Raw genomic sequence first — 21,060 nt, forward strand, 5'->3', positions numbered from 1 at the left:
TATTCTCTTGTCACCTCCATTTCAAAGGCATTTGTAAAAAAAATGTATTTGTTGTTTTTATCTCCATTCTGGATTTTCACAAAACAAATGGCCTAAGCATTTCTTCCATGGCAGCAGATGTCCTTAGAATCACCAACTTCTTATTGGGCCCTTTTGTTTAGAACTTATCTTCAGACTACAGAGATCTGGAGGAAATGGGAGCTTCGGAGGATGGCCTCTATAACATCCCATCCCACTGAGCTCCTTCCCCAAGTGCCACTCTTCCTATGCACTGCCCCCAAATCTCCAGTTTTCCACATCAGATTTAGCAACAGTAGATTTTTTGCCCCTCCCCATCAGGATCTCCAGACCAATTAGGCAGGATCCAGTCATCCTCTGTATGGTTCCTGATGGCCATTTGAATTAGACTCCCTTTGTTCTTTTCCTACTCATTCTGCTGCTGGAGTTCAAGAACATGTAATGCTCCCTTTGGGCACTGGCAACAGTCTTTCCAATCCTGACATTGCCCCCAGATATAAGAAAAGTGTTAAAGCAGTTTGTGAAGCACTTTCCATTTGGTTCAGACATTGGATGTAGTTGACCTAGGCCAGCTGGTACTCACATCAGAGCAAACACTGTGAGTTCTATTTCTAGAGCACCCAATTTTTTAAAAAATACAATGATCAGACATGCAGGGGCCTGATTCAAGTCTGAACTATGGCATGAGGGGAGGCGGGCGGATAAAGCCACCTGCCCTTTGATCACAATCCAGAATTGGAGCTCTGCATATTTTAAAAATGCTGTGAGCTCCACACACATATTCCCAGTTCTTTTTTAGGTTAGGCCTTCTGACTGACAGGCAGGAGTAGCTGATCAAACCAAGTGCTTGGAGGGAGGAGGCAAGAAGGCAGGTAGGTGGCTAAAGAGAGCTAGTGTAGTGTGGTAGTTGGACTAAGATCTGGGTGACCCAGGTTCAAATCCTCACTCCGCCATGGAAGCTTGCTGAATGATCTTGAGCCAATCACACACTTTCAACTTAACCTGCTTTGTAGAGTTGTTGTGAGGAATAAATAAATAAATAAAGATGGAGAGTAGGATGAGTACAGGATATGATATGAATGAAAAATTGTTAGAATCCTGTCCTGTCAAGGGCTGATCAGGTACTTGATAATGATATAATGCATGATGCCTGCAGAAGATAACATTTAAAACACCTTTGCAGCTATAGAATTTATAATTTAGAGACAATCTCCAATTGTCACAATTTACTGCAACAAACTAGCATGAACTGGAATGTGTAGGGCCATTACTGGAAGACTGGGGAATTAGAAGTATTGCCAAGACATGCAAAATGAAAAAGCTCTTGGTTGCCATATCATATTGCTGAATGGTTTCATATATACACTGAAAGGAGGGGATGGGATGGGTAGAATTCTGAAGGACACCAATAAGAAGTCTTGGAAGGTTACTGCTCTATTATACATCATAATTCCAGGAATGAGAGCCAGTGTGATGTGGTGGTCAGAGTGTTGAACTCAGAGCTGGGAGACCCCAGTTAAAAGTCCTCATTCTGCCATGGAAGCTTCCTGGGTGACCTTGGTGGGAGGTGGATACAATTACATGATTTCAGTGGGCTTGGACTGGAGTAAGTCTGCGTAGGATCGCACTGTCAATAGCTTACAGTTTTTCATAGACTCTGAACTATATCAGCTTGTTGTTGGCCTGTCCTTAAAAGGAATTCCTCTTCCTTTGCTTGCTCCTGTAGAAGACAACAGGCACTCTCACATCAGTTTTTATCAGTTTTGCTATAATCATGCTCCCTTGCATGGATAAGTGTTCTCTTATCGTTCTCTGTGGAGCTTTGTGATTTGCTGTTCCTGCTGTTACTGGAGAGGCTGCCCGAAGGGACTGCTGGATTTGGAAGCTTAACTAAAACAGAGACTCATGGGGACCAGGATGGGACTCAGCAATATTACAGACAAAAGGAATTGTTTCTTTACTCAACAAGAAATAAAGCAGAGGAATTTGTTGCCAGAGAATATAGTGATGCTGGAAATACAGATGCTTTAAAAAGGGGGTTAGACAGATCCATGGAGGATAGGTCCAACAATGGCTATTAGCCTCAGTGAGTAAAGAGAACCTCCACATCCAGAGGCAGTAAACCTCTGAAACCTACTGCAGGGAGGCAACATCCAGAGAGGGCCATTGGTTGGCCCTGCAGGACCCTGATGGTTGGTGGCTGTGAAATAAGGTGTTGGACCAGATGGACTACAGCAGGGCTCTTATGTTCTTAGTAAACCATATTGAATGTAGCAGGGCTTGCTTTTCAGCAGGCATACATAATATCGGATTGTAAGGATGCAATCCTGTGGTTGCAAGTCTCATTGGATTCATGGGAATTTATAATGTAATGTGCACAAGTATGGGTTCCCAGAAAGGCCCCATCGACAAGGCCGCTGTTCTACCTCTCCAGTTTCATTTATCTGGATCAATGCTGCTTACAACAAGGTTTGTCTCTTGTGGAGATAATATGAGAATAGAGACTATGAATGGTTATCACATTATCACAGGTAACAGATTTCCTTTACAGCGGCGTGGTCTGGGGGAGCCCAGTGACGCCTGGTGTGGGCTTTCGGGGACCACAGTTCTCTTTGTCAGATGCATCTGGCAGGGAGAGCTGTGGTTATCGAGGGCTTATACTACATAGGAATTGGAAGCTTTTACTGCTGCAAACTAACACGGCAAACTGACTACACACCAAAAGGAGATGTTTACATTTACTAGCAAAGGAATGTTTTGGTTGCCTCCCCCCTAATTGCATCTTGTCCCTCCTCTCCTTCTCTCCCCTCTCCCCTCTCCTCTTCTGTATTTGACCAGTTTGTATCATGCATCTGACGAAGAGAACTTGATTCTCGAAAGCTTATGCTGCAATAAAATTGGTTAGTCTTAAAGGTGCTACTGGACTCTTTATGAGAAACAAGGGAAATCCATCTTTGTGTTTCTTATCCCTTTAGAGAATTTGCCTTCAACAGAGTCCGCTAAAGTCAGTGGGCACAGAGGGGTGTAAGTCGGTTCAGGATTGCACCACTAAGCTATTACCCTGACCTGAGATGCTTCTCTAACCCATCTAAAAGTTTTCTAACTCGTTTTGTTTAGGTCTTTTTTTGCTGAATCCCATATAGCAACCAAAAGACCAGCAAGGGGATTACTTGCATGAGCAAGTAATCCCCTTGATCCTGCCTGGTATAGCTGCAGTTGCCAGCGTCTGTTTGCTCTTGACCCTCAAAGTTTTGCATCCGATCGGGGCGCCATAAATCGGCTGCGATTTAACAACAACCCTCTGCACCTCCTGCTCTTCTAAGGTTGATTAGAACCTAGAGGGAGGTCGGATTACTTCCCTAACACCGCCCCGCTCTGGCGGAGCAAAAGGAGCTTGCGGTTGCAGACAGCCGTCGCTAGGTGTCAGGAGTGCGCCTCAGCAAGGGGTGGGGTGAAGGAGGGCCTTTGTTGGGCCCATCCTTCACTTGACTGTGATTGGCGTCGTCATACGTCCATCAAGACGGGGAGGTGGGGGCTGCTGCCGCCTCTGCTGCCGCCTGGGCCGGGCCGGGGTCGCGAAGGGAGTTTGGAGGGACTGTTTGGACTCGGCGCGCGGGGCTGGGGCTTCCTCCCCGCCCCTGAGCCCCGTAGCGCGACCGGTCCCGTTTCTCCCCCTTCCAATGGAGACTCCCGCTCCCCCGGGCCCCTCAGCTGGCCCCTTCCCCCCACTGTTTCCCCCGGGACTCCACGGCATCTACGGCGAGTGCCGGCGGCTGTACCCGGAGCAACCCAACCCTTTGCAGGTCACCGCCATCCTCAAATACTGGTGAGTGGATGCGCCTGGTGGGGCTGAGGCGTTCGTGGCGGGGGCTGCGAGAGGCCTTCGGGGTGCCCGAGAGGCTTTGGGCCCTGGGTGAGACGCCGCGGGGCAGTGGCCGTGTCAGCGGGTGGGGGCCGCGGGCGAAGCGGGGAGGGGTCGAGCGCCAGGAGTTGAGAGGTGCCTGGGGGAGGCCAGGCGTTGGGCGGAGACTGGGCGGTGGAAGAGTTTGGGATTCTTTGAAGCGAGGGACCACTGTGGGGGTTGTGGGTTTGTCAGGCATGGGTTGGAGGAGTTGTTGTGAGTGAGGGGAGTTCAGGAGAAAAGAGGGTGGTCGGTTTTTTCTTTTTTTCCTGAGTTGTGTGCAGAACCTGAGTAGAGAACTTTCAGTAATGTGTGTATGCGTATGGCGCGTGGCTTTAAGGCTTCTCTGAGATCTTGAAGGGGTGGGGGGAGCAGGTCTCTAGGCGTGTGATCAAGTGAGGGGGGGTTGATTTGGTGTGTGTGAGACTGGCTTATAGGCTGGATTTGTTAGGGAGCAGACTGGTTGATATGGTGATGTGTTTTGTCTGGGAGGTAGAGAGAGAGATAAAACTATTGTAAACAGTTTCCTTAGGTACATGGGAAATTGTTGAAGGTCTCTCTAGCATGATTGCTTATTTAATTAGAAGGGTTAGGTGAAGATCTCCGCTATTTATTTATTTATTTACACCTTTTATACCCTGTCTTTCTCCCCAATGGGGGCCAAAATGGCTTTCATTATTTTCTTCTCCATTTTATTTTATTTGTCATTTATAGTCCGCCTTTCTCACTGAGACTCAAGGCAGATGACATAGTGTGAGATTAGTACAGTCAGTATCAAGGATATTTCAATAAACAATGCCATAGGGTGAATAAATACAAGTTTACAAAGATATAACATTAGCAAAAATCCAATACAAAGTTAAAGAAATTCTGAAAATAGACCATAAGCAATTCTAGGATTGATATTAGACAACATATAGCTACCCAGTAGGGTCATATTTCAAACAATAGGTAGTACATAGGAACACATACTTAAACGAACAGACACTGCATAAGGCGAGATAGTGGTGAAGCCTATGGTCCCTAACTCATTAGTGAAGCATCTCTTTGAGATCATCATCTTACAATACAGCCATCCTGTCTGTGTAAAAAAGCCCTTGTGAATAATTCAATTTTGGATCATTTGGAGAAGGCCAGGAAAGTGGAGGGTTCTCCTGACTTCCCGAGGCAAGCCAGAGGCCACCATAGTGAATGCACGTATACAGGTAGCTGTTGATTTCACTCATGTGCAGGGTTTGCACCTACAGGAGACCCTGTTTAGATGAGTGAAGCTGCTGTGAAGGGACATAGGGAGAGAGGCGGTCCCATAGGTATGCTGGACCAAGGCTGTGAAGAGCTTTGTATGTGATAACCAATACCTTGAACTGAGTACGATAACTGATAGGTAGCCAATGGAGTGACTGCAGGATGAGAGTGATATTCATGATCCTGCTCGCTCCTAATAACAGCTGAGCCACAATGTTTTGTACCAACTGAAGTCTCCTAGTTAACTTAGACAGGAGACCTATGTATAGTGCATTACAATAGTCAAGTCCTGATGTTACTGTAGCATGGATCCAGGTGGCCAGATCGGCCAAGTCAAGTAAGAAGCCATCTTCCAGGCTAGAGTGAGGTTGTAAAAAGCATTTTTTGTGGTTGCCTTAACTTGCTTTTCCAGTAGTATCACTGGATTCAATATAACCTGTAGGTTCTTAACCGAGTTTGCAAGGGTCAGATGAACTCCATCAAAAGTGGAGAGTACAATGTTCTTCAAGATCTCTCCCTTCCCAATGAGTATCACTTCAGTCTTGTCTCGGTTCAATTTCAATTTGTTCATTTTCAGCCTTTAGGCTACAGCTGTCAGGCAGCGATCCAAGATTTCTATTGCATCCTGTAGGGACTTGGATAGTAAGATACAGAGTTGGGTGTTTTCCTAAAGACTTAACTAAAGGTTGAATAACATGGGAGATAGGATTGCGCCCTGTGGAACCCCACAAGATAATTCTCATTCTGGAGATAGCTGATCTCCAACAGCAACCCTTTGTGTCCATTCCATGAGACACAATTTAAAGCAGTCCAAGGCACATCTTTTGATAGTGACTTCTGTCTCTAAACTCCTCAACAGGATGGCATGGTCTACTGTATAAGAAACTTCAGATATATCCAGGAGGAGCAATAAGGAGGCACAGCTGTTGTCTGTATTCAGACGATGCTCATCTACTAAAGCTACTAGTGCTGTCTCTGTCCAGTGACCTGGTCTGATTCCAGACTGAAGAAGGTCCAGAGAACTAGAGTTATCCAAGAAGACCCGAGTGGGTCAGCTGCTGCTCTCTCAATCACTTTGCCCAGAAATGACTGATTAGAGACTGGGCGATAATTGGCTATGCCATTTTTGTCTAGAGATGGTTTTTTAATTAGCAGGTGGATAACTGCCTGTTTGAGCAGCTGGGGGAAGATGTCTTGAGTTAGTGATTGATTCACAATAGACCTCAGTGGTTCGCTTATGTGGGCCTTACTTGATTTTAACAGCCAAGATTGGCAAGGGTCCAGCTCACAAGTAGTGGCTTTCATAGATGTCAGGATCCTGTAAAGATCTGTCATTGTAACTGATTCAGGGCAGTCTATATGTGAGCTAGACTGTGTATAAAGCATTTCTTCCATCTTGTCTGTATTATAGCTAGCATCCAGATCAGAGCGTATTCATGCTATTTTATCAGTGAAAAACTTGGCAAAAGCCTCACAGCTAATTATCTGTTCTTGAGACTATAAAGGTTCAGATTTAGGGGTTAGAAGGTGTTGAGATACCAATTGGAATGGTCATGAACTAGCTGATGCAATGGTTGTTGAAAAATAATATTTCTTTGCTGCCATTTTCTCTTCATAGATCTTCTAGTCTAGTGGGTCCTGTAGCATGCTCTATCAGTTTCTGCTTGGGTTTTTTGCCAGTGTCTTTCTAGGCATCTTCCAATCCTCTTTAGGTCACCCAGCTCTGTGGTAAACCATGGGAATAGCTTTCATCTCAAGGGCTGGAGGGGTCAACAAGTAGCAGTGGTGTCACTGGCTTCAAGGAGCTTCACATTCCACACTCCTACAGCAGCTTCCATAGAACATGTGTCTGGAATTCTAAAATCCCCCAAGGCGTTTTGGAAGCTAGAAGGATCCATGAACTTTTGTGGGTGAATCATTTTAACTGGACCCCCCATTTTGTAGGTTGTTGGGGCCATATTGACTTTTGCCATCAGTCTGACCATGGTTCAGGTCGAATCCTCAAAGGTTCAGTGCAAAATATTAAGTCTTATGGTGTGGCCTCTTTCACTATTTGAGAGAGACCCAGGGAGCTAAAAATTCCTGGGCTGGACCTGACTTGGAACACTCAGCATGGATGTTGAAGTCCCCTAAAATAATAAGTCTAGATGTCTTTAACACCATATCTGCTAGCAGCTCTGCCAGTTCAGAAAGAGTGCTTACTAGGGAGCTGGACAGTCTGTAAATGAGCAGAATACTATAGAATGACAGGCCTTTTGAATACTGGAAATGTAACATCCAGACTGGACTATTGTAACATTAAGACTTGACTATTGTAATTTACTATACATAGGTCTCCCATCCAAATTAACTAGGAGACTCCAATTGGTGCAAAACACTGCAGCACGACTGCTATCAGGTGCAAGTAGGAGCATGAACATCACCCCCATCCTGCAGTTACTCCATTGGCTACCTATCAGTTACCATGCTCAGTTCAAGGTATTGGTTATCGCATACAAAGCTCTTCATGCCTTGGCCCGGCATACTTACGGGACCCCTCCCTCCCTATGTTCTTCCGTGACAGCTTCGCTCAGCTGAACAGGGTCTCTTGCAGGTGCCATCCTGCACATGGGCAAAATCAACAGCAGTCCATACACGAGGTTTCCCTGTGGTGACCCCTACCCTGTTGAACGGCCTGCCTGAGGAGGTCAGGAGAGCCCCCACTCTCCTGGCTTTCCACAAACGATGCAAAACCGAATTGTTCAAAAAGGTTTTTGTATTGTAGGGAGGGGCTCTCAGATGCTTCGCTAATGAATTAAGGACGATAGATTTCACCACTATGTTGCCTTACGTACTACCTGTTGTCTTAAATATGTGCTCCTGTGAGCTACTTGTGCTTCATGTGGTCTAATGTCAACCCTAGAATTGCTGACGTTCTGTTTCAGCATTTCTTCAACTCTGTATTGGATTCTTACTAATGCTATGTCTTTGTAAAATTGTGTTTATTTACCCTCTGGCATGGTTTATGGAAATGTCCTTGAAATTGACTGTGCTAATCTCACATTGTGTAATCTGCCTTGAATCTCAGTGAGAATGGCGGACTATAAATGACATAAATAAAATAAGTAAATAAATAGTTCTCAAAGACAGGAGCATACAGTTAATTCCAGCTATAGCGTGTGCTGGAAGTCTGTGGAAGCTGAAGGACTCACAAAGAATAATAGCAACCCCTTCTCCCTGGGCACCATAGCAAGATTGGTGTAAGGCTGCATAGCCGTGTGTGTGTGTGTGTTAGTTGGGACACATACACCATATAATTTTTCTGCAGCCGTGTCTCTGTTATGCAGGCCACATCAATTTCTTCTTCCTGCAAGATCCCAACAATGCATGTGACCTTGTTTCCTAACAGTTCTGGTATTACATAGTATTAGTGTAGCAGTGGAGGCATAGATGGCCTTATTGTCAGCACTTGGGATGTTAGAGAGGTTAGATAGACAGCAAGCATTGTTGCTTGATACTGGTTGCCTTTGATAAGTCCCACCCCCATATCTGTCAGCTCCCATCTGTAATTGAATAGTAAATTCACCAGACATTTTGTACCAGGTAAGAAAGCTCAGGAATATACCCCCAGATCACATATTCAGATATCAAACATTCTGGTGGCCTCAACTTGAACAATCTAGGGCTGCAACCAAGGTATATATAAGTAAGCAGTGTCTAGCAGGTGTTGCATCCTCACAAAAGCCCTGTGAGGTATGTTAGGGTGAGTATGATTGTTCCAAGGTCATCTGGCAAGTTTTCATGTCACAATGTGGCTAGCATACAGTTTTGTATCTGTTTTCCTTGAAAGTTCTAACTATTGCTTGTATTGTATTTTTGGTCTATGAATGTCCTTGCTATTGGTTATACCGTATTTACTTGCGGTATGTAATCTACCTTGGATTTCAATGAGAAAGGCAGACTATAAATAAAGAACAACGGTGCGGATTTGAGCCTGGGTCTCCCAGATCCTAGTCTGTCACACTAACCACTACACCACACTGGCTGTCTATAATAAAAGTACAACAGTTTGAAATGATACACTTGCTTTATATCTTCATAGAACTATGCTCCTCTGTTTTCTTCCAATACTACATCCATTTTTCATTTCTGAATTCATGCTTTCTTTTCCCTAACTGATCTCATGTGCTTCTGTAGTTCACATGGTCTTCAAACAAGAAAGGATTCTTTGCACACACAGTTTAAGTGTACACTATTTTCCTTTTGTCCTAATCTACCCAGTTTTCAGACCACCTCTTCATTGTTATCATATCTATACCTACCTGTTGTTTTTTTTTACGGCGTTGTTTGCTCCCTCACTGTGCCGTCCTTTCCAGAATTACTCTAGTACAGACCACTAGGACCACTGTTGTGGAAAAAGGCAGAGTAAAATAAGGTAAATAAATCATATGAATCCATTGATTTCAGTAGGCTTAGAATAGCATAACTCTATAGAATTGCACTGTTAATCTGCCGCTGGTGCTCTTTACCTTGCTCACAGCTGTGGAGGCAGAATGAACTGGTTGTTGGGCTAGTATTCAGACTTTCCATATGTGGAGTGGGTAACACACACACGTAGATAAACTGTGCATGAGGATTGTGTGTGTCCCATTGGGACATTAGCGTTACAAATGGGACATGTAGCTGTGTATATAAGTTGGGAGTTTTGACTTACAGATTGATTGAAGAGAAAAACTCAGCATATACCTGAGAATGCATATGTGTGACTGTGAAGGGACTTGGTATGTTGACTGTAAAGGTTCTGTACCCCAGTCCAGGTGGTTGAGCGTATGTGGAAAACCTTTGTTGGTATACTCCAAGGATCATATATGTGTATTTGACTAAGCGTACATATGTCTAAGGCATGTTAGATATGCTCTGCATGTTTTTCTAAGAAAGAGAGGTAAAGAAGAAAATTATATCTCCCCACCAATTACCTGCGCTTATGTAAGAAGGTAGACTTTACAGATGGAAAAGGAGAATGGGGAAGTGATCAAAGGTATGGTGGGATAAGGGAAGGAGTGTCTTGGTCTTTAGGAAGATGTATAGTTCTGGAAGAAACCACTGCAGTGGCAGTGAGGATATCAAGAATGTTCTGTTCTCTCCATCACATTTTTTATCACACCCTTCTTCCAAGAAGCTCTGGGCTCTGTGCATGATTTTCCTCTCCCCAAACTTATCGTTAAAATAACCATATATGGTTAGACAGACAATGAGTGACTGGCCCATGGTCACCAAGAAAAGTGGGATTTGAACCTTAGGTCTCTCCAGTCCTAGTTTGACTCTACTACTACATTACACTTGTTCTAGCTTGGCGAGGATGACTTCCTTCAGTGACAAATTATCCAAATAGTGGGAGGCAGATCTGGAAGTTTTAAATCATCCAGCACCCAGTTGTTACTCTGACAGCTTACTTTTCCAGATCAGGACCTTACCTAGATTTCCAGAAACCTATGGGGACATTTTGCTGACCCTTCCCTCTCATGAGACACCTCCAATTCATCTCTAGGCTATTCCTGGGGAGGCCCAGCTCCCCACCCCCGAAGCAACGTTTCAGGGCATGTTCTAGGCTGCCATAAGTGGGAGGAATTGGTGAAGATCTCTCCCTGCCCTGCACCCATGGATATTTAGGTGGAATACAAGCTTGTATTCAGATATCCCAAATAAGCCACAATTTATTTGTAATGAGCCTAAAATTCTTGGGCTTGTGCACATGATACTTACCTTCTTCCCTTATGCTCCATGCTGAAAATAAGGAGTTTCTGATTAGGAAGTCTTCTGTCTTACTGAAATTTGTTGTGACATTTGAATTGAGCACCTTAACACCTTCAGTTCATTTCCTGACTATAAACTGATTCAAAATTGAGGTTACTCTTTGGTTTAGAATCCTGGTTTATAGGAAAGATATAAGCTGTATTGTGTTAAACTGTTTGGTGTAGTGGTTAAGAGCACGGGACTCTAATCTGGAGAGCCGGGTTTGATTCCCCAGTCCTCCACGAAGCCAGCGGGGTGACCTTGGCGAGTCACAGTTCTCTGGAGCTCTCTCAGCCCCACCCACCTCACAGGGTGATTGTTGTGGGGTAATAATAACACTTTGTAAACCGCTCTGAGTGGGCATTAAGTTGTCCTGAAGGGCGGTATATAAATCGAATGTTGTTGTTGTTATTATTATTATTATTATTTAATATTTTTATTCAATTTTAGAACTGTAACAATAATCAAACAACAAACCAATATAATACATTGCATTTACAAATATTAACACAGTGCTACAACTTTAATACATCAACAATGAATGGTGTGAAGAGGGAGGTTGCAGATTTCTTGCTTCTATGAATTCGTAAAATGGGATCCATTTTTCCCAGAAGTTTGATCCCGAAGATTGATATTCTGTCTGATGTAGATTGTCAGTTATTTTTTCCATTATCAAATGGTTCCAGATTTTTGTAAACTAAAGCTCTGTAGTAGGTGGAGATTGCTCTTTCCATTTGGTTGCTATTGCACTCCTAGCTGCCACCAGGAGAGAGTTGATAAGGTCTCTTCTAACATTTGAGATTGATGTCTCATCCCACAGTCCCAAGAAGATTACTTTTGGCAACATAGGGACATTGTACCCTGTTATTTCCTTAATAATATTTAGTATTTCTGACCAAAATCGAGATATCAAGGGACATTCCCACCAACAGTGAGCAAAATTACCCTCATTATTGCATTTCTTCCAACAAGAGGGTGATGCTGAAGAATAAATTAAGGATAATTATTATTAAAGTGCCTGATAGTGAGTTGAGATTTCTGGAAAGTTTGGAGTCAGAAAAAGATACCAATGGGGGGGTGGGGGAGGAGGTGCTAAAAACAGAAATATGGGGAATAACTGAAATGCTTGCAATACTGGCCTGTTAAAACTAAACATCATTTACTAATTGAACAACATAGTACATCAGTCAGTTACCTTATAAAATTGTACTATTTGGCATAGTTACGGAGTTTAAAAGTATCAGTAGCTTCTTTTTCTATGAGAAAAATTAAGTATACCCAATGCTTGAGTAAGTGTAGCAAACTGCTGCACCCTCTGCTTCCACAGTACATGTATCTTTAATTTTTGCCATCTGAGTGGTAAGAAAAAAAAAGTTAAAGGTAGAAAATAAATTTTGTAGTAAAGAAAGGAGAGTATATTATATGGACAATGGTATATTATTTATTAGTTTTATTATTTTCACAATAGGCATGTAAACTTTATTAATAGATATTAAACTTTATTAAAACCCATTCTTTCATTATGAATTATCATTAAGAATATTATAGCTTATTGTTGCCAAAATTATTACATTTAAACAAAAAAAATCCCTTAAACTATAAATGTGTTTTTCAGTGCTCCCCAAAATTTTCCAATTTCTCCACTGGAAAAATTGGAAAAGCCCTTACATGTTTCATGCTGTACATTGTGAATGTTCAAAACTGCCTTAAGAACCATTTTACTCATTCTAAAAGATATCACATCGGAGTTTATTTTTAGCATTTCCCCTAATTTCCAGTTTTTCTATGTATTGTCGAAGGCTTTCACGGCCGGAGAACGATGGTTGTTGTGGGTTTTCCGGGCTGTATTGCCGTGGTCTTGGCATTGTAGTTCCTGACGTTTCGCCAGCAGCTGTGGCTGGCATCTTCAGAGGTGTAGCACCAAAAGACAGAGATCTCCGAATCCTCTGTGACACTGAGAGATCTCTGTCTTTTGGTGCTACACCTCTGAAGATGCCAGCCACAGCTGCTGGCGAAACGTCAGGAACTACAATGCCAAGACCACGGCAATACAGCCCGGAAAACCCACAACAACCATCCAGTTTTTCTGTTGGGAAATTGGAAAAAGCTCAGAAAAATATTTTTTTTAATCCTAATTTTTCCATTTTCTCCCCTGGGCCTTCATCTCCCTAGTGATTCAGATGTCACAATAAAGTGCACTTATTTTGGAGATGTCCTGTTTTAGGACATCTTCATTTGGTGGTGTGTGCAAGCAGAGGAGAAAAGGAGTGCATACACCTGAGACTTTCAGCCTGTTTATTATCCCAAACATATTGTGGCTTGTTCTCAATGTCTGAATGCAGTCAGCATCTGATCCACAGAGCTTTTTGGTTTGCGGCTGATGCCGTGTGACAATACAACGACTTTCTTTACCCTTGACTACTGTCTTTAGGGGCACCAAAGTATGTGGTTTTGGACTGTGAATTTTTTAGAAGGTTTTTGTGAAAATAAATCTTTATTGAATACATTTTTGTGTATAATGTGGTAGAATGCCACAGAATGGGCATGACAATTTTTTTTTGGAGTTTGCAGTAGGCTAGTCTACATTTTTTATCAAAAACTTGGGCCCTTTTCACACTGCTTACCTTCACTTGCAACAGTGTGGAAGATTGCGCTAAAAATGTGGAAGATCGCGTTTTCTCGCGCGAGATTTGCACAACATCGCACAAATCTTGCACGAGAAAATGTGATCTTCCGCATTTTTAGCACAATCTTCCACCTCGTTGCGAGTGAAGGTAAGCAGTGTGAAAAGGGCCTAGGTTGCATGTTTTGTGTTCCATAAAATATCCTAGGACAGAATATTTTTAGTTTAGTCATGGATATATTTAAGGGACTCTCAATGCAGTCCTAAGCAGAGTTACTTCAATAGGCTTAGACTGGAGTAACTCTGCTTAGGATTTCACTGTCTACTGTTTATATTCCTTTTCTATCTTTTTGCATATTTCCTCTTTTTTAACACGAAGGTGATAACTAGAATATTTAAGCATTCTAAACATATGTGACCACTGTTAGCTTAGGTGATTCTGTGTGACATGAATTACTCTTCTATGTCGCCTACACACTCTAGGAATAGTCCTCTTCTGAAGGATTTCAATTGTTGACCTCATGAGGGGATAGCCAAGTGTTCTTGGCTATGCTGTATGTGGTACAAATAGTCATAGATATGATTAGAACTCAAGGCATGTAAGTTAACAGTAAGAAGCAGTTGGATGGACTGATACAGAGCAGGGTCATGGTGCTGGGAAGAAAGAGTTAATGTTTTTCTTTATTTTTCTTTATATCATTTATAGTCTGCCTTTCTCACTGAGACTCAAAGAGTGAGTGTGAGATTAGCACAGTCAATATCAAGAACATTTCCATAAACAATGCCATAGAATAAATAAATATAAGTTTACAAAAACATAGCATTAGCAATAATCCAATACAGAGTTGAAGAAATGCTGAAACAGAGTATAAGCAGTTCACCCTCTGAGGCGGAGGACATCTCTGGTGATTCCCACCATCCAATCAGGGAGGCAGGAACTAATTTTCTTCCTCTTCCTGTCTGGCATGCGGGATACCCTCTCTCTTCAGTTCTGTTCCTGCCTCCAGGGAAAGCAGTCTAGTAACAGACTAGCTCTGCTATTTTCTTATTAAGACTTCAGTTTCATTTTCACTTTCTCATTCCTACTCCTTTGCTCTTCTCTTCCTCTAATCTTTCCTTTGTCTTTCAAACTCTGTTGACTTAAAACTTTCATAGTTCCTCCATATCTTTTTGCTGTCCTTGCCTGTCTCTTACTACTCTCCCTGGCTGACTGAGACGATCACAACAGCCATTTGGGGCAGCCGCCTACAAGATAGATGCCACGATTCTGAGGACAGCTTCCCAGACAAGGGTGAGGAATGCTCCCCAGAATTCACATCGAACACGATTGGGATTGATGAATCTGGTGCTGACGTGCCTCCCGGCTTGTACATGCTCCCAGCAATGAGTAGGCACTGACATGCCTCTGCGGCTTGTGCGGTCTCACGGCTACAACTCGGCCTCAGAGCCACAGAAGAGTTTCAAATGGCCCATCCCACTGATCAGAAGATGGATGTATCTGCACGCTCCTGCTGTGCAGCTGGAGTTGGCGTGTTACCTCAGCCCAGGCTTCTGGCGGGAAAAGACACCAGGAATCTCCTCAGCTCTGGCACCACAGTGAATGTGCCCATGCCAGCCTCCTGGCTGGAGATTCCACAGCAGGCTTTTTCTCTTCAGATCTAGCCCTGCCTTTACAATAGGACTCTTTCCGTCAGATGGGCAAGGTATGAAGGGCACAAACTTGCCTGTGTCTTTGAACCTTTTAACTTCCTAAGACTAACCATGAGGGAAGAAATATATAATCTCTGCCGGGCTGAAACCTGTTAATAGTGGTGTGGGGTCTACCTCCTCCTCCTCCCTCCATGGGCGAGGCTGAGGCTCAGGGGAAGAACTGCTTTGCTTGCAGAAGGATCCAGGTTTGTTCCCCATTAACTCCAGTTAAAAAGATCAGGTAGATGATGGAAAAAACGTCTTTCTGAGACCCTGGAAACCTGCTGCCAGTCTGAGTAGACAACACTGACTTTGATGGACCGATGGTCTGAGTCAGAATAAGGCAGCTTGTAATGTTTAACAGACAGGGATCCCCACTGAGTAGGGGGATTATCCTCAGACAGCATCTATAATGGCAAGGAGAAGGAAGAATTCCTTCAGATGTGGAGGAGGAGGAAATATCCCTGCCAGTACAATCAGCCCAGCTGTCTGAATCTGAGATCTGGAACAGCAAGGAAGAAAAAAGGGGGTGTGTGCAGGGGGAAACCCCATTAACTCAACCCAAACAAGCAGGGGAACAAAAGGGGTTAAGTAACAACCTAAAAGTGTGTGTGTGTATATATATAAAATATTAAAAAGTATTTATTATAGATGTGCACCAATGTGAATAAAAACAAGTTTAAAACATAAGGCCTGAATGGCAGGCTACATACATATATTAAAACTTGCTAAAACATCTCAAGATACAGATGGTGGTACTGTGCAGTGACCAACACAAATAGACCAAGGTACAGCACAAAACTGACCAGACACGTTTCGGCCCTTAGGCCTTCCTCAGTGGTCAGTTGTAAACAATTTATGATCAAACACGCCCACATACATGGAAACCAATCATGCAATGCTCCTGGTGTTTTATCTAGAGCTGTAACAAAAGAAGGGGGAGGAAATTTTTTTTAATATAATATAGTCCATTCTAAAGTGCTAGAATTATTCTAGGTAAAAATACTGGATCAAAATTTACCTCTAGTATTGTGTGATAAACTGCAAATATTGCAGTAGACCCAGGACTGCATTCACACAATGCTCTTCATTTATTGTTGCACTCTAAAGAAAAATGTATTGAATTATAAAATTATTCCCTAACATGCTCTTAATTACCCCCTAGGTTCTCCAAACCCAATCACAAACCCACCTGAGTCTCTTCCTAGGGAAGGTTCCCCAGAAAAGGTCCTCCCATTTTTAGAATATTTTAGGAGACAGCTCAAGGCTGAGAGGTATCCAGGGATAGGGGTCCAAGGGGCTACCTCCCGCCTGCCGTTTCAAGTGCTGCTTACAGCCACTCAAACCCCTAGCAGGCCTCCTGGAAGAATAGCCTTTACCCCTCCTGTTGAGACTCACCAGTCTCTGGGTTCTTTTCCAACCACACACTTGGTCAGACACTCACAGACACAAGGCTTACACAAAAGGTGTTTATTACTTCAGAAGAATGTGTGCAAGTAGGAACCACTCTACTAAGGCACAAGCAAAGGGCATTTAAAACAATAAAAGCTTGTCTATTGTAACTATAGCTGACTAACTAAAACATAAAGCTGGCTAACTTAGCATTTCTCTGAGGAAAACTTGAGGCTTATACTCACTAACGTACTCCTTAAACTATACCAGGCAGGTCTGGTCGTCAGGCCTGGCATAGAGCAAAAATCTCCCTCATGCTGATGGAAAAGTAGCCTGGAGCAATCTGAGGGCTGAGAGGAGCCAACCTCCCCCTCTCAGATTCCTAGCCAATCAGAGGTGCCGTCAATCAGCGTTGCTAGGCAGGAACTGAGATAAGACTCCCTTGTTTCTCAAGGCCCCCTCTCGGCAACAGCTTGCAGGTGCAGTTAATTAGCTGAGCCAGACATTCTGCTCCCAGGATGTTAAGCTAGAACTTTGCCTGTGGAAACTTAGAAGCCTGAACTAATACAGGCAATGAACTTAAAGGGGCTCTGCTAGACAAGAGGTCTAAACCATCAGCCAATGAGCAATTCCCTAATGTGGTCAAAAAAAGAGAAAAGAAAGAAAACTGTACTCACTAACTTTCTTTGCTTTGAGGTGTTGCAGGTACCTGCGATCGACACTCCAGTGGCTACACTCTAGTCATCTGGGCTCTTGTCAGAGGGTGAGGAAGGATCAGTCAGAGACATCTTAGACAAGGAGAGAGAGGCCATGCTGAAGAGAGCTCACGAGGCTATGGCCATGACTATAAAGGCTACAGCCATTGCCTCCAGAGCATCAGGAGTATGGATCAGAAAACTGATCCCACTTATCCCATACAACAATAGATGCCCCCTTGAAGGGGCAAACAGAATTTTAAAGGCCAGTACCTTCAAAGCAGACACCATCCTGGATGCAGGTACCTTTTCTTCCAGGACTATGGTCTCGGCAGCAGTAACAAGCATCCTGGACTGAGAGCTTGGCCAGCAGTTTTACACTCTAAAAATATTGTCCTGGCTTACCACTTTCAGAGAGACAAGCTATTTGGGGATGCCCTGGGAAAGATCTAAGTTGAGACCCAAGACAAAATAAAGTGTTGCCAAAAAGCACTCAAACAATCTGAGAGGCGATCCCTTGGCCCTCAGCCATTTTATTCACAACACACTCTACTAAGGTCCAGACAGGATTCCAAGCGACCATCCTGGAGTTAATCTACATATCCCTTTAATAAGGGGAGGGGGATCTTTTCAAGACCGCACTTGTAGTATAGTGGTTAAGTAACTGAACTGTGTTGCAGTACTCTGCTGGTTCAAATCTCACTACTGCCATGAACTTACCACATGACCTTGGGTAAACCATTCCTCTCAGGCCCAGCTCCCCAGCTCTTCACATGTGGAAAGAGATCCTACCTTGATACCAAGCTCTCTAAGACAGAACTTGCAAGCTATCCCTGTGAGAGGCCAAGTACTCCTTACCATCAAGCCTGGGTCGACACACAGGCAGATAGTTAGACCTTAGAAATAGTCTCACAAAGCTATTCCATACAATTTGAAAGCTACCCACCAGAACATTTTGTCATCTCTCCCCTACGCGAAATCTTAACTCAAACTGTAATCCAACACCTGGGCATTCAAGCTGTGGAGCATGTTCCCCACAACGAAAGAGGATGGGGGAGTCTACTCAACCTTCTTCATAGTCCCTAAAAAGAATGGGGACTGGAGGCCGTTGTTAGACCTCAACTTTTTGAACAAGTTTATCAAGTTGCATCATTTTGAATGGAAACTCTGTGCTCAGTTGCAGAGGCCATTCAACCAGAAGAATACATGACATCTACAGATCTCACAGAAGCATACCTCCATGTACCAATTCTGACAGCCCATCAACAATACCTAAGATTTTGCACAGAAAAAAAAAATCAGTTTGCACAGAAAAAAAAACCATCCCTTTCGGCCTGTCTACCGCGCCAAGAGTGTTCACAAAGCTCCTGATCAACCCCATCGTATGTCTCGGAGAGATTGGTATTCATGTTCATTTGCACTCAGACGATCTCCTGATCAGATCACGTTCAAAAGAAAAATCTCACCATGACACTCAGTTCACCATTCAGTTCCTACAAACTGGAATACCTGGGTATGATAATCAAAAGAGTGTTGTCTATCCTTCACCAAAGAAGAGATCAGGAAGACCAAACAGCTGGCCGAGACTCATCAGAGTGAAAATCACTTTTCACGACACTACCCAAACTGATGGGTTTGCTCGTGGCCAGCAACAAGGCAATACCTTGGGGTCGTCTACATGCAAGACCACTTCAGACCTTTCTCAGATTTTATTAACAACAGATCATGGAGAAGATAGATCTTCCCATTCAGGTACCACTTCAGATCAAAAGATCCATGTCCTCTTGAGAACAACAAATACAGATGCAAGCATCACAGGTTAGGCACATCTTCCTATCAACGTCTTGGAAATGTGAGCGATTTGTCTGGCCTTGTTCCAGTTCAGAGATCAGATTGTGAACTCACACATCCTGATCTGTATGAATAAGGTCGCAGACAAGACATATGTAAACAAGACTTTGAGGTGGTACAAGGACGTGACAAGGATACTTACCTGGGAGGAAGGTCACCTAGTCTCGATCAAAGGTATATCCAATGTCCAGATAGACTGACTGAGCAGGTAGACCATTCAGCAAGTGGAATAGTCCCTTAAGAAAGATCTCATCTGGTGATATCTCCACCCTGCATCCTACCAACCTCTCCGGTCACATTACAGGGAATGATTTGGCACTCTCATTTAGACTCGCTCTGCTAAACTGTGTGGAAATAGAAAGGAAACTCTTCCTAAGATAGGGATATTCTGGAGAGGTGGCCGACACTTCTGGCATCCAGAAATCAGTTCATGGTCAGAATTTTCAATTCCTCTTGGAAAGCCCTCACTCAGTGGGGCAGGAGGAAAGCACTGCACATTTTACACAGCCCTAACCAAACATCCATTTGGACTGGTCAAGGATGTTCCCCTGAGAAGACTGAGAATGAAGACCATCTTCCTTATTGTGGTCACATCTACCAGAAGAATCTCAGACCTAGGCGCACCATCAGTCAGACCTGAACTCTTATCTTTCACAACAATAAGGTAATACTTCATAGTGTCCCCACCTTTCTTTCAAAAGTCTATTCCAAATTCTATAGGTTGCAAGAGATAAGGTTACCATATTTCTACCTGTACCCTAAATATACTAGGGAGAGGCTCTGACACAACCTAGACATCAAAAGGAAGCTCAAGGCCTCTCTGCCCCAAACAGTACAAATCAGGAAGTCGGACTTACTGTTCATCAGTATATCTCCCCTCAATTTGGGGAAGAAAATGCCTTCAGCAGCCATAGGTGCCAATAACAAAACATACACTATCGAAGCTCACAAAGCTCTCATCGTAGAGGTTCCTAATGGAATAACAGCTCACTCTGTGAGGAGCGCTACTACCAATGCAGCATTACAGAGGAATGCTTCTGTAGAAGTCTGCAAGGCAGCAACATGGTCGTCCTCGACCTTGGTGAGACGCTACAAATTAAATCTATAGTATTCTGCGGACACCACCTGCGGTAGAAAAGTACTGCAGCGCATGATCTTGGATGAAGACCACATCCCACCCAGAAAGCAGAAACTGTTTTGGAAGCACCCAAGATGTCCTCCGCCTCAGAGGGAGAATGGACCTTTGGACACTTACCATGAAAGGTCCTTCTCCTCTGGGGAAAGGAGGACATCTTGCCCTCCCTGGGTCTTTGTCCTCCTCTGCTGCCTCATTCTTCTACCTCCTCCAGGTTATGCTTTATTTACAGTACATGTTAACACAACAGGAGTTTTTTCTCTCAGTATTGACAGTTGCTGAAGGATAAATTCAATGTTATTACTTTGTGGAGTCACCTGAACTGAAGAGAGAGGGTGTCCCACATGCCAGACAGGAAAAGGAAGAAAATTAGTTCCGGTCTCCCTGATTGGATGGTGGGAATCACCCAAGATGCCCTCCTTTACTCAGAGGAGAAGGATGCTTCACGGTAAGTATCCAAAGGTCCGTTCTAGGAATGACATTAGACAACATGAAGCACAGGTAGCTTATAGGAGCACATAGTTAAAGCAACAGATAGTATGTAAAGAAACCTAGTGGTGAAGTCTATGGTCCCTAACTCATAAGTGAAGCATCTGAGACCCCCTCCCTACAATACAATACTCCTATCTGAGTAAAAAGCCTTTTTGAATAATTTGGTTTTGTATCGTTTGTGGAAAGCCAGGAGAGTGGGAGCTCTCCTGACTTCCTCAGGCAGGCTGTTCCACAGGGTAGGGGCCAT

General features: G+C 43.6%; 1 protein-coding gene across 2 annotated transcripts in view; it reads left to right on the plus strand.

Moving 5' to 3' along the window:
- Positions 1 to 3,558: 3,558 nt before the first annotated feature.
- Positions 3,559 to 21,060, plus strand: part of SUFU (SUFU negative regulator of hedgehog signaling) — a 175,912-nt gene continuing 158,410 nt past the window's right edge. For both annotated transcript variants that reach the window (XM_054982639.1, XM_054982640.1), the window contains exon 1: positions 3,559 to 3,844. In XM_054982639.1, the coding sequence (XP_054838614.1) occupies positions 3,699 to 3,844 (146 nt within the window). In that variant the 5' untranslated portion in view covers positions 3,559 to 3,698. The remainder of the gene's footprint in view (positions 3,845 to 21,060) is intronic.

This window comes from Eublepharis macularius, chromosome 6 (genome assembly GCF_028583425.1).
Source record: "Eublepharis macularius isolate TG4126 chromosome 6, MPM_Emac_v1.0, whole genome shotgun sequence".
Taxonomy (NCBI): domain Eukaryota; kingdom Metazoa; phylum Chordata; class Lepidosauria; order Squamata; family Eublepharidae; genus Eublepharis; species Eublepharis macularius.